The following is a 12,865-nucleotide window of genomic DNA, read 5'->3' as shown; positions in this document are numbered from 1 at the left end:
ATAACAGGTGGAGCATTAATTTTTATATAAGGACTATGAATGATTTGTACACTTTTATTTTGACAGGCCACTTAATTTTCCAAATGCTAGCTCTGTCAAGCTCTAGGGTCCTTCTAAGTGAGATAAATCCCCAATTTAGTTTATTACCATTTTGTTTCCCAGGAAACATATATAGCCTATGCCTCTTGCCCTAAACACCTGAGACAAGTCTCTATTTGTATTTTATTTTATCTTATTTTTTTCGACCTGTATTTTAAACAATACCCTCTGAAGAGTCCATGAGATCCCCAGACCTAGATGACTTCTCAGCTCTGTCGTCATGGATGACACCAACACCCACAGTTTCTCATAAAGAAACTACCAAGTTATCTTCCTTCTTCCATCCCCCGTCTCCTTGTTTCTCCACTGAACCAACAAATCAACTCATTAACAAGAGTTATCTCCTAAATATCTCAAAAATGCTTTTTTTAACAAGGTCCTTCCACTCCTATAATGTCTAGGACCCTGTCATATCTTACCTACAATGCAAATACACTGGCTTAATTTCTCTGCTTTACACAAATCTCTACCCAGCCAGTTTATTCCCTGCATTCTATTTCTAAAATAGAAATATGATCCTATAACACCCTTGCTGCCATCTCCTGAGGGCTCTCCTTCTCCTTTGTATGACAAACACAATCCTTTACAAACTGAACACATGGATCTCAGCAACCTCACATCCTTCCACACTTGTTTCATCTCCAAACATGCTGAACTCCTTGCTTACCACTAAACTTTTTAAACAGCCCTTTCCACTTGCACTTGCGTAGAATACTCTGCCCTTTTCTAGACCTAACAAATTCCTGCCATAATTTGAGAAACAATGCCTATTCTATCAATAAAAATGAAAGTGCTGGAACAGGAGTGGTGGCCATAAAGATTTTTATAGTACCCCTGTGGCAGTCACTGGTTGTAGCACTCCACCAGCCCACCTTTAATCACAACCACATCCCCGTGAGGTATGCAACCCCATTTTGGCAATCAGAAGACTGAGGCACTGAAAGGTAAACTTTGCCAACAACTAATAAGAAGCAGAGCTGGATTAAAATGTAGGCAGGCCATGTCCATGCACTCAACTCCTACAAGTGAAGCTGGCTACCATCTGCTCTGTGGGGGTATTCTCCATATCTCTGTTACAGTACTCTTCTCACTAAATTTCAATTTCAGTCATTACTCCCCTAAATGCTTCAATCCATCTAGGTGCCTGTGCTGTCCACTGAAGTAGCCACTAGTCACACGTGTCAATTTAAACTCAAATTTAACTTCATAAAGTCAAATATTAAAATTAAAATTAAGGTCCTTGTATTTCAAATGTTCAATAGTTGTATACCTACCAAGTACAGTATTGGACAATCCAGATACAGAACATTTTTATCACTGCAAAAGTTACGTTGAACAGCAATGCTGGAGGGTGGGCTGCTACATGGTAAGAATTTGCCTCATCTGTCTTAGAATTCTCCAACACCCCAGATGATCAGTAACTACTAAACTGATTATTTAACAGCCAGACAAAAATGATGAGTCACAAATCTGCCTCTAATAAGTATCTTTAAAACTCATGTAAAACTTTCCTAATGGCTCAAAATTTGGAATGCTATGTGGGAGAAATTAGCTAATATTTTTGAAACAGGTCAAATTCCCTAGATGTCTGCACATTTATGACTTTTATACATCCCATTGTTGTGAGATTTTTTTTTTAAGATTGACAAATCCTTATCTTCCTGTCCACTGCCAAATGGAGAATAAAGATGAAGACAAAGAAGAGGGAGGAGGAGGGAGAAGTGGAGGAAGTGGGGGAGGGCAGAAGAAAGAAGAGGAGAAGCAGCCCCCAAGCACAGGATTTAAAATAAATCATAGTTAAAATGGTTAGTACATTTTAATAAGAGGCTGTGGTGGAATGACAGGTCTCTTCCAGCCTTTCCTCTCTTCTTTCTGAAAATACATTAGTCTCCACTCTCCTTCATCCTTCTCTGCTACAGAGCCTTCACCAGCAGAGCCTGAGAATCCCTTATTCTCCCCACCCCATGTCCAGCCTCTCGGACTGACTCCCAGGCCTGATACTCTGCATCCAAGCTCTCTGGACTCAAAACCTCGCCCCTTATATTGACGTAGACTCCACACAGTCCTTCTAGGTTAGGTCTCCAAGGAGAGAACCTTTCCTCTCAGAACCTGCGGACCTCCAGAGACCATCATAACAATGGCCACAGCCTTTGACCACATCAGTATTTGTATCGAGGCCCTTTATCCTCCATGCAGAAGTTTCCCCAGGCAAAGAAGCCTACGTATGGAATGACAGCCTGGTTCTACCAGTTAGCTGCTGAAGCAACTCCCCTCTGCTTTAGTATTTCTCACCCAGAAAACTGAAATTCAAACACCCATCTCAAATGGGGTTTGGAGGATTAAGTGTTAAAAAGCATCTGAGGCTTTTTACTTGTGAATACTGACATCTAGCAAGCATTCATGAAGCAGTGCTATCTACTTTTAAAATATTGCTATTACGGCATATCCTAGAACATATATTACAGAAAACACATTAAAGATATACATGAAGAAAGATACAATAATGGCAAGGGCACGGCTGTCCACCAAGCTAGTGGGAAAGGAAATATGGGACCACATTTTGGGAGCAAAGCCAGGATTAGGAATAAAGATTTGGGAGTGCTATATAAGGTAATGTTTAAAGCCAAGATAATGGCCAGGAGTGGTGGTGCACACATGTAATTCCAGCACTCGGGATGCTGAGGCAGGAGGATTGTTGTTCAAGACCAGCCTGGGCTACATAGTTCAAGGGCATCATGAACTACATAGCAAGACCCTGTCTCAAAAAATAAATAAATTAATTAATAATAATAATAATAATGATAAACCAAGATATTGGGTAGGAATTTTGAGAGATAATATATAGAGAAGAAATCAGAGACAATAGAAACAAAAAAATTTTGTAAATCACTGATATTGAGCTTACATTATGCTATGATTCCAATAAAATTAAAACACATTTAATAAATTTTAAATATTTTTAATTGAGTCAACATTAAAAATACCTAAGTGCATTACCTGAATTTAGGAGGAGATCTAAGGCCTTTAGTCCAACTGTTGACAGGTTTACATTGGAGTGATGAACTGTCAGCATTTTAAGAATCAGTCTAGAGTTAAAAATCAGAAATCAGATAATTAAAGATTATACTCAGAGGTTTTACAATATCTAAAACTACATTTAGATACTCTCACTTATACTTTTATTATTTTCATTGTATTTGTTTACCTATAGTGAAGCTCAGGTGTTTTCACCTTCCTGGCTTATAAAAATTCATGGGTTGGGGCTGGGGATTTAGCTCAGTGTCACTGTGCCTGCCTTGCAAGTTCAAGGTCTTGAGTTCCATCCCAGGTACAAAAAAAAAAATTAATGGGTTGGCTGGGGTGTGGCTCAGTGGTAGAGGACTTCTGAGCATGGAAGGCCTTGGGTTCAATTCCCAGCACCAGACAGAGAATGAGAAAAAGAAAGATAGAGAGAGTGAGAGAGAGAGAGAGAGAGAATTTTAATTACCTTGATTATAGCAAATATTTCACATGTATATCAAATCATTGACTTGTGCACCTTATATGTAAACTATTTTTAATTGTCAACTGTATTTCAATAAAGTAGGGGAAAAAACAAGAAGAAACTTAGTCTGGGGGTCTAGTTCAGGGTTAGAATGCTTGCCTCATTTATGTGGGAACTCTTATGAGTCTCAATAGAAAAGTTATAAATACTGTTTATTTTCTACTAGATAGTCATATTCGGTTACTATTTTCACCCAACTCCATACACAAAGTATCATAAAGAGTTAACATAAAGTTCATTGTTGTATGTAATGAAAACTTACAAATTATACATACATATGTTAAAATATTAACATGAAGAAAGAGCTAATAAAGATGTTTGTCTGTGTAAATAAATTCAAATATTTAACTTTTGTTTTTACTAGTTTGTAAGAGAAAATAATATTTTACATTAGACAATGAACCAAACACATAATAACATTTGGTAAGTTAAAATTCCTGAGATTTGAATCCTTGTTTTATCAGCCCCAAAATGTAATCTTTAGTCTTCTCCTGCCCGATGATGTTTGGCTTTGCATTGCTGGGAGATGACAGAGCTGGTGACGTCACAGCTTTGTCTAAACTCAAGAAATGTGTTCCAGGACCTGGAGTTGCCAAGGAAAGGACCGAAGACCCCTTCCCCTTTTCTTCCATCCCCTCTCCTCCAGCCCTCTCTGCTCTACCGTCCCTGTACTATCCTCGCCATTCTTGGCGTCACCACCACAGAAGAAATTTCTTTCTTAATATTGTAAATCTTTAGAAGGAAAGGGGCCTTGAATACAGGGAAATGTCTTCTACCATACATGTCTGCTGGGCACGCTGCCCTATAGGTAGCCGTGAGTCTGCCTTGGGTATAACTCAGGGATTCGAGTAGGAGCATAGTAAATAATTAATGAATAGAAGGTGAACAAATGAATAGACAAGTGAGTGAATGAATATTTCCTGTAGAAATATTTATGTTATTAACATAAACAGTTGGTTTTACTGGACTATGACTCCAATGAATGTTCCAACACTCCTCAAAGTTACAGATTGACTAATCTTTGGGAATCTTGTAAATTTTCAAACAAACCAAGGGACATTTATGGTTACCCTTACTAATTACAGACCTACAGTATTTGGGGGTAATTCCTCACTAAATGTAATAGACTTAACTTTCAGAATTTCACAGACGTGTTTAAAGATAAGAACATAGATTAATTGTAAATATGCTTTTTTCAAAACACACCCTTGTGATGGTAGAAACTGAACATGAGCAACACGTTTATCAAAACTGAAAACATGTAAAAGCATTAAGTACTGATACGTACTTAGAGAGTAAACCAAAATTATTAATACAAAAATGGCTCTACTCACATCTTAAAGTTTATGTATAAAATAGACTCATCTATAAAAAAAGGATAGCTCCTTTTTTTTTGGTATTGGGAATCGAACTCAGGACCTTGTGCTTGTGAGGCAGGCACAGTGTCACTGAGCTAAATCCCTGGCCCCATATCTCTATTTTTTTCTAAATCTGCAGCCATTGTTGATACTAATAAATGACACAAAAGTGTAAAATTTAGTTTTGCATAAATTATACTTTTCTCAAGCAATATACCATTGGAAGCAAAATGTATTCAAAATTACATTCTCTATAGTAGAGAAAAGTGAAATTAGGTACTGAGAAAATTTAAAGTTAATAGCAGGAGATACTTTTTATTTTTGTTTGTTTGTTTGTTTGTTTGGTGCCGGGGATTGAACTCGGGTCCTTGCACTTGCGGGGCAGGCGGTGGAACCACTGAGCTAAATCCCCAGCCCAGGAGATACTTTTCAAATGTCAAAGGATTAAGTTATAAAAAGGACTTTCTTTGAAACATTTTTTTTTCTCAGAACATCCTCTCTTAATTAATTACAACTAAGAAAATTGTCTTATTTAAAAAGCCATCATGCTAAAAATTGCAAAAACATAGCCAGCAAAAGAGCTGTCAAACTTTGGCTGCAGATGTACTGAAGGTGCTTTCCTCTTTTTTCTTCTTTTTGAAAGCCATAGTTTAAACTCACTAAATATACATGCATGAATATACATAAATATATCAACCAAAGATGATAAAGCATAAACTTTTAAATTACTACTTATAGAATTAAATTTACAGTTCTTACATTTTAAGAACTACCAGTTCATTTTGGTTCCACTATTAAAAAGAAAAAAAAAATTTTTAAACTCTTCTTGGTTTGAATCCTTAAGCAGTCATCAAAAATCTACAAATTAACCAATTATATTATTGTAGAATTATATTATTAGAAAATCACCTAACATTTTACTACCAATGTTAGTTTACTAATTCAAACTTCTAAGTGTAAAAATGCAAATTACTGACCCAAGGAAAAAAATATTTGTATTTGGAAGGAATTTACTTGGGTTGCAAATATAAGAGATAAAGGCTGTCATAGGCATAGATAAATGTTCAATGTAATTTGTTTTTACACATCTGTCATACTCACTGGTGTACACCGAGGACTTCCCAATCATTTCCAATATCCTGGGGGCCCATTAAGGTTTGCAGTGTACCTGGACAGACCTCTATTAATTTGCATAGAAGTGACCAACCCACCTGAAAGACAGAAAGGCAAATATTCACATTTTTAAAGGATGTTAATGAAACGTATTCATTCAAACATATCTCTTCCTTCTCAGGGAATAATTTTTAAATGATTATTTTAAAACAACAATACCCTAAAATACTTACTGAGAAACAAAAGCAAACAATATCCATAGAATCCATATTGATTTAAAAACATACCAGAATGGCATACAAAAAGAAATCATATTTCTGACTGATGAAAAAAATAGATATCCCTATTATCTAAGTAAAACTAACTACAAAAGTTGTTTTAGAGGCCAAACTAAAATGATTAACTGCAAGAAGAGCTATCCTCACATCTTAGTACTTTTTAAACACATATCTATTAGAATCTCTTCCAAGTATTTAGGATTTCAATGATAGGGAAAAAATGTGACCTACAATGGAAAATTAGGGGAAGACGGAGATTTTAGTGGCAAAGTGTAAGTTATCAGAAATGACTACTCCTCAAATAATGAGGCTATACTGTCACTGGCAAAAGAAATGGCACTGCAGTATGACTGAATCTACATGTGTTACAGGAAAAAAAAAAGAGCAATATAATATGGAGAGGAAGCAAAATTTCTCTGTAACCCCCTTTACATTTCTCTACAATGTCTAACTATGAACTAATGATGTCTAAAAATCACAAATGTCCTTAGGTTCTTTTCTTTGTATTTCACTTGGAAATGATTTCACATTTCCAAGTGAAATATAAACTTATTGGTGCATTCCAAATACATCTTCATTCAGTCCATTTACACAGGATGCCAACTTGAATAAGTTGTTCTTTACTCTGAAAAGTAAAAACATTAGGTCCTGACTCCAAACCAGAGATTAAATTCAACCCACTCTTCTACTTCTACTGTATATTTAAAGTATCTATAAATTTAAAGTATCTTTAATTCTTTACATTAGAGGACTGTATTTGAGATAGTCAGGAAAGAAACAAAGAAAACAGAAAATGCTTATAAATGTAGCATCTATGAGTAATGAAAAAGTATCTAAGTATGATATGTGGAAAATAGCAATACGCTCTAAGTCCTGAAAGCAACACTTGCTTTGAGCTAGAGTTCCACATAGAAAGATACAGTATGAGAGAGGCAGGACTTGAATCTGATTTCAAAAGAGCCTTCTAAAACTGGTCAGTTGTGAAGAAAGTGCTAAATGGTTAAAAAGATTGCTACAGGAAGGAAACTGTTGATGGATAAGATACGATGCATTTTAAAAAAAGAAAGACTGGACACATAAGTGGAGTTGAATGATACAGGGTTGAATGACAAAGTAAAAGATTTATGTGCATTCAGCAAGGAATAAACAAGAAGGGTTAAACAAGAATACTTCATAAAGATAATCATCTACAAGATCTCTTTACAATATTACTTGTAACAGGACATCTTTACAATGTTATTTTTCAAATTAAGCATGAATTGCTTTACTTTGCCACTACTTCCTTTTATATAAGTCCGAATTAGTTTAAAAGGCAGCAATTTTTAACAGTTATTTTTACATACATTTAAGTGGGACATCCTCCCCCACATAAGCTGTCATAGAAACCTACTATTTTTGAGCTTTCATAAAATACATTGAGACTCCCCCCCACCCCATGTATTTAAAAAAATAACATTCTGAAGAGCTTCTGGTAGTGAAAAAAAAAAAGTAGGATACTAAACTCATGTCTGTACCTGTACAGCTGACTCAAGGAGAAAACCTGTTTTGTTTGGGTTGGTAAGCTGAAGCATCAATGATTGCCTGGCAAAAATATTCAAGCAACTGACCTTGCAGGCGCTCTGCGGAGTTTCTATGATTGAATGGAACTGTAGCAGCAAAGCGTAGGTCACAATTGTTCCATTAATCCATTCCACTGAAAACTTATCTTTCAAAGCCGTTTCTCATCTTGCACAGTTTACAATTAAATTGGTAGCTTTACTTTACTATGATTTTTCTATAAACTCAAGCCATCTAATGCACTTGAGAAAGTCAAGGGGTTATTTTGCTGTCCTTCACAGACTGAAACGGAGGGGACAAAAACTGACTGGCAGGCAAAAAAAGTAAACAATGGCAAGTCTAACAATTCTCTAAAATTGGTCATTTAGTAAGAAGCATTAATAAAATATAAAAATATTTTGAAAAAACTCAGACTCTGGAAATATGTTTACAAACTTCTGGGAACAAATCTTAATATTTACTTCTGAAAAGTAATTTACCTTAATTCCTCATATTCATCAAGAGTTTTTAATTGGGCACTTCCAGCTAACTGAACATAGGAAGCATTAGAGAACAACCATACTAATTATTATACCGGTTGAAGAAATTTAAAGGAAAAAAACTTTCAAATGGAATATGAAACTATCAGTAGAGAGAGATCCTTTTCTACATTCCACTGATAAGACCAAAGATAACTCAAATAGCCAGCCTAAGCATAGTATTTCTATCAAACCATTGCACTTGTTACTTTTGGTCTGTATGATGGAAAGGCATTTTGAAGGTATGAGAAGACTTCAGTATTGGCTTTGCCACAAGCTCCATGATCCTCAAAATGCTACTTACTCTCACTCTAGGTATTAAAATATCTGGTGGTAAGACTTCTGAGAGGGCAATGGAATTACAGTGAGAATCAAATTGTACACACATATGATTTGTAGATATATATATATATACATATGATGCTGAAACTAATAAGTCTATTTCATTAAATCACCAAACAAAAAGATGCTTCCTTATTTTCTAGCACATTTTGTCTCTGATCTGCTCTGAACAAGAACATGTGTAACTACTCCAGACAAGTTCAATGTCCAGGCCTGGGAAGTTTATAAAATTTAAGAATTATGGGAGCTGAGGACATAGCTGAGTAGCAGTATGCCTGCTTAGCATGTGCAAGGCTCAGGGTGTAATCTCCAGCACTGGAAACATAAATAGTGAATGTGGTTCAGCCTCCCTTGGGTTTTCAAGTCTGGCACTCTGTCCTTTGGACTCTGTAGACCAAGGCTAACTCAGGGCGCATTGTCCTGACCAGTATTGAGTGAGCAGACCCTATCCAATGCACTGCCTTGGAATGGAGGCACTTCAGAACCCCAAGCAGAGGAAAGGAAAAAGCATGATATTGGTGGAGCTATAACAAACTAGTGGGTAGAAAGTGGCCTGGATTCAATGGGCATAATTCAGACTTTGAGTGCTAAAAAGAAAGTGTCTTTAGAATGCCTCTCTCATTTCTTAATGAACAATATTTCACTGTTAAAGAAAAAAAATGTATGTATCCCAATATTAAAAGTCTTTATCTCAAGGAAGCAAGATAACATTCACCAACACTAGATACAGCTAGATACAGAGATACCATACAGATATAAACAGATGAGGCCAGCTTAGAGACTGAGATAATGCTTACCTCTGTCTAGCCTCTTGAATATTAAGAAACACTAGTCTAAAAAAAGAAAGAACCATCAACCTTCTGACTGCACCTCCATAGAGTTAAACCCCATTGTCTTTCCCTTAGTGCTCAGTATGCAGATGACAAAACTGATTTCAGTTCCCCAAATCTCAAAGCACTCAAAAGGAAGTTATCACCTTGAGAAATTTTGTCTTGACTTTACATCATTCTTAAGTATCATCTTAGGGCCGCTTTTTTAATATGCCCAGGTATTTAACATATTTCTGGATTTCCTATGGATTTCCACTTTTACATTCATATAACACTGTGGCAAAGTAAACATTTAAGCCCAAGGGGAAGTGTAAAACATCACTCTTTTTAGATACTACAAGGTATACCACAACTGAACAAGAGTAGAAATCTGTCTTCAAACAAACAACAAAGCTGAAATCTAGGAGAATCTGCCAGTTACTTGTGTTTTATTACTGTTAATTATTCCCCTTCCCCAAACGATTCACAACAGTGGGATACCTAGGCCACTCTGCACATTGCAAAGATTGTTAGAATAGTTGAGTCTAAACACTAATGAACTCCTCCTGCCAACAGAAGAACTAAACCTCATCCTATTTTTATTCTGCTCCTACCACTATCCATATTCTCAGTCAGTTTTATAAAGTGACTCCTAAAAGACAGTCAGGGACCACATAGTGGGCCCTTTTATTCTGTTAACATCACCTAATGATTTGAGAAGGTTTCTATCCTGAAACCACAGTCAACGGTTGGACAAACCAAATCTCAGGAAAATAACCAGCAACTCTGAGCATTATCTGCCAGGACAGCGCGTCTTCTCAAACAGAAGGGGAAATGCTTGCAGGGAAAAAAGCTCCTTTACCTGCTGCACACTCGCCACTCTGATATAGGAGTCCAAGACGATCAACAGAGGCACGTGGAAATTTTTGCCTTCAAACAACTTGGCAGCTGGAAAACAAGGGGTGGAGGGAAAAAAGCAAAGTCACCATCCACATCACCCCCCCCACCACCACCACCACCACCACCTTTTAAGTATGAAAAGGGGAGAACAGACGCTAGAGGCTAGAGGCAAGCAAGGTCTTTCTGTAATTCTCAGCAGCCCCTCGGCCCTAAGGAGAGCACACGGAGCAGGTTTCTCCACAGCCCGGGGCTGCGCAGCTCCCACCGCAGGGCACAAAGTTGGCACCGGGCGGGCGAAGGGGCTCCTGCCCGCCGGTGATTACCGTGGTCGGAGTACGTGAACACCAGCATGTCCTCCAGGATTTGGACCAGAGTGTCTATCTGCTTTCCCTCCTGGACGTTGTTCAGCCTGACTATCAACTTCTTCAGAGTTTCCTCGTCCTGGCTCCCCTGACAGCTGCCACTGGCCATGGTCAAGCTCCGGAGGGGACAGAGACGGGGCGCCGGCGCGCAGCTCCCCGGGCATCCACGCGCGCCGCGCCGAGCCCGCCCTCCCCACGCAGGCCTGGCCGGGCCCGGCTTCTGGAGCGGAGTCCGCGGGGAGCTCCAGACAGCGAGGGCGCCGCCTCCTCCGGCCGCACCCAGGGGCGGGAGGAAGCCCGAGCGCCCCGCCGGAGAAGCCCTGGAGCTCACCAGGCCCGCTGAGGCCTGGGGACCGCTAAAGGGAAAAATGAAAGCCGCGGATCTCCAGATCTAAGAATAGAAGTCAGGGCATTGGGAAGAAGAGGACGCCGCCCAGCCGGCCTCTCAGGAAAACACTCTGTAGAGTTCCCCCTATAGGGAGACCAGTGGTTTCCCCCAAAGCGCGCAGTTTAGCAATCAGAAGGTGCCCAGCTACTTTCTTTTCCGTCATTGTTGTTGTGGCTTTGGAGAGGGAGAGATGAAGTTTGTTTGCCTGTTAGTTATCTGACGCTATGGAGGCTGAAGACGACTGAAGTGACGGTGGAAAATTCTCAGGCAGTATCCTGAGAGTTGGGACACACCAAAAAGTAGTCAGTTCTTGCTACTCTTAGAGTTAAGAGAAAGACAGGGTCACAGAAAGGGGGAAGAAGGAGTCCTAAGTACAATTCTCTTGCATTCCGAATTTCTTGTGAGTGTGGATGTCTAGGCCTCTAAAGTTGAAAAGGATGGGGCTGGCGTGTTGCAGGGGATGTAGCTCCATGGTAACGTTGGCCTAGCATGCTGGCCTTCAAGAGGTCCTAGGTTGGACCCTTGCATGGCAAAATAACAACAATAATAAAATAATTTTAAAATAACTACCAGAATGATGTGCTTTTTTTTTTTTTTTTTTTTTTTTTTTGGTACCGGGGATTGAATTTGGAATCTTGTGCTTGTACTGTAGGCGCCGGAACCGCTGAGCTAAATCCCGGGCAAGAATGATGTGCTTTTAAGAAAGAGAAACTTCAGAAAGAACACTGTAGGCAAGGCTTAGGCAAAGATGATCTATTGACTTCAGATATGTGTCCTCAAAACCAACTACAGAGGACAAGGTTAAACTGCAATGTAGAGTCAGGCCTGGTGGCTCACACCTGTAATCCCAGCAAAAAGATCTCAAATTCTAGCCCAACTTGAGAAATTTAGGGACTTAGCAAGACCTGTTTTAAAATTTTAAAAAAAGACTGGGGATGTAGCTCTGTGTGGAGGCCTTTGGTTCACTCCCCATACCAAGGTGGGTAAAAACTAGAATTCGGTGCTTCAAAATCTTTGTTATTTTTTACTCATTTGATAACCTCATCCTCATGACAGTTCCAAAGTAGGTAAGACTGCCACTATGCTCCCTGTCACTAGTGAGGAAGTAGATTTGAAATGGTGAATGAAGAGTCACACAGGTAGGACACTGAGAGCCAGGACTTAACCCACGTCTCCTGACACCAGGCTGAAGCCCTTCGTGCTCCACTACTTCAGTCAGAATACAGCCATGTATTACATCAGTGAGACAGCAAATTCAATCTCAACATACTGTAGATATGTTTGTTGTAAAGAGCTTTTATTTTTTACAGAAGCATACTAAAATATTTATAGTGGAAATGAAACCAGATAAAGTGATAGGGTGGTTAAATTTGCTTCAAAGTACTCCAGTGGTGGAGGAAGAGATAAAATGGGTGGAAGTTGAGATGAAAAAGTAATTTTGGGATTGATCCTTGTTGAAAATTAAGGAATGAAGTCATGTGATCGACTGTTTGTTCTCTATATATAATTTTTCATAACGAAAGGAAAACAAAAACAACTTGCAACTGCATGACCTTTATCAGACATACAGTGCGTCCTTTAAAAAGAGATTCCTGAG

General features: G+C 38.5%; 1 protein-coding gene across 4 annotated transcripts in view; it reads right to left on the bottom strand.

The window, feature by feature from the left end:
- Positions 1-11,240, bottom strand: part of Lrrk2 (leucine rich repeat kinase 2) — a 155,855-nt gene extending 144,615 nt beyond the window's left edge. For 2 of the 4 annotated variants that reach the window (XM_087200061.1, XM_087200060.1), the window contains exons 1-4: positions 10,842-11,239; positions 10,481-10,566; positions 6,103-6,212; positions 3,097-3,185 (exon numbers count right to left, since the gene is read on the bottom strand). In XM_087200061.1, coding sequence (XP_087056187.1) covers positions 3,097-3,185; positions 6,103-6,212; positions 10,481-10,566; positions 10,842-10,989 — 433 coding nt within the window. In that variant the 5' untranslated portion in view covers positions 10,990-11,239. Of the gene's footprint in view, positions 1-3,096; positions 3,186-6,102; positions 6,213-10,480; positions 10,567-10,841 lie in introns of all 4 variants that reach the window. The other 2 variants (XM_087200063.1, XM_087200062.1) reach the window with 2 other exon arrangements.
- Positions 11,241-12,865: the final 1,625 nt, after the last annotated feature.

The sequence above is a fragment of the Heterocephalus glaber genome, unplaced genomic scaffold (genome assembly GCF_053883595.1).
Source record: "Heterocephalus glaber isolate CG9 unplaced genomic scaffold, H.glaber_assembly_v1.0 deba00001733, whole genome shotgun sequence".
In the NCBI taxonomy this organism is placed as follows: domain Eukaryota; kingdom Metazoa; phylum Chordata; class Mammalia; order Rodentia; family Bathyergidae; genus Heterocephalus; species Heterocephalus glaber.
This window is presented reverse-complemented; position numbering and strand designations above follow the sequence as displayed.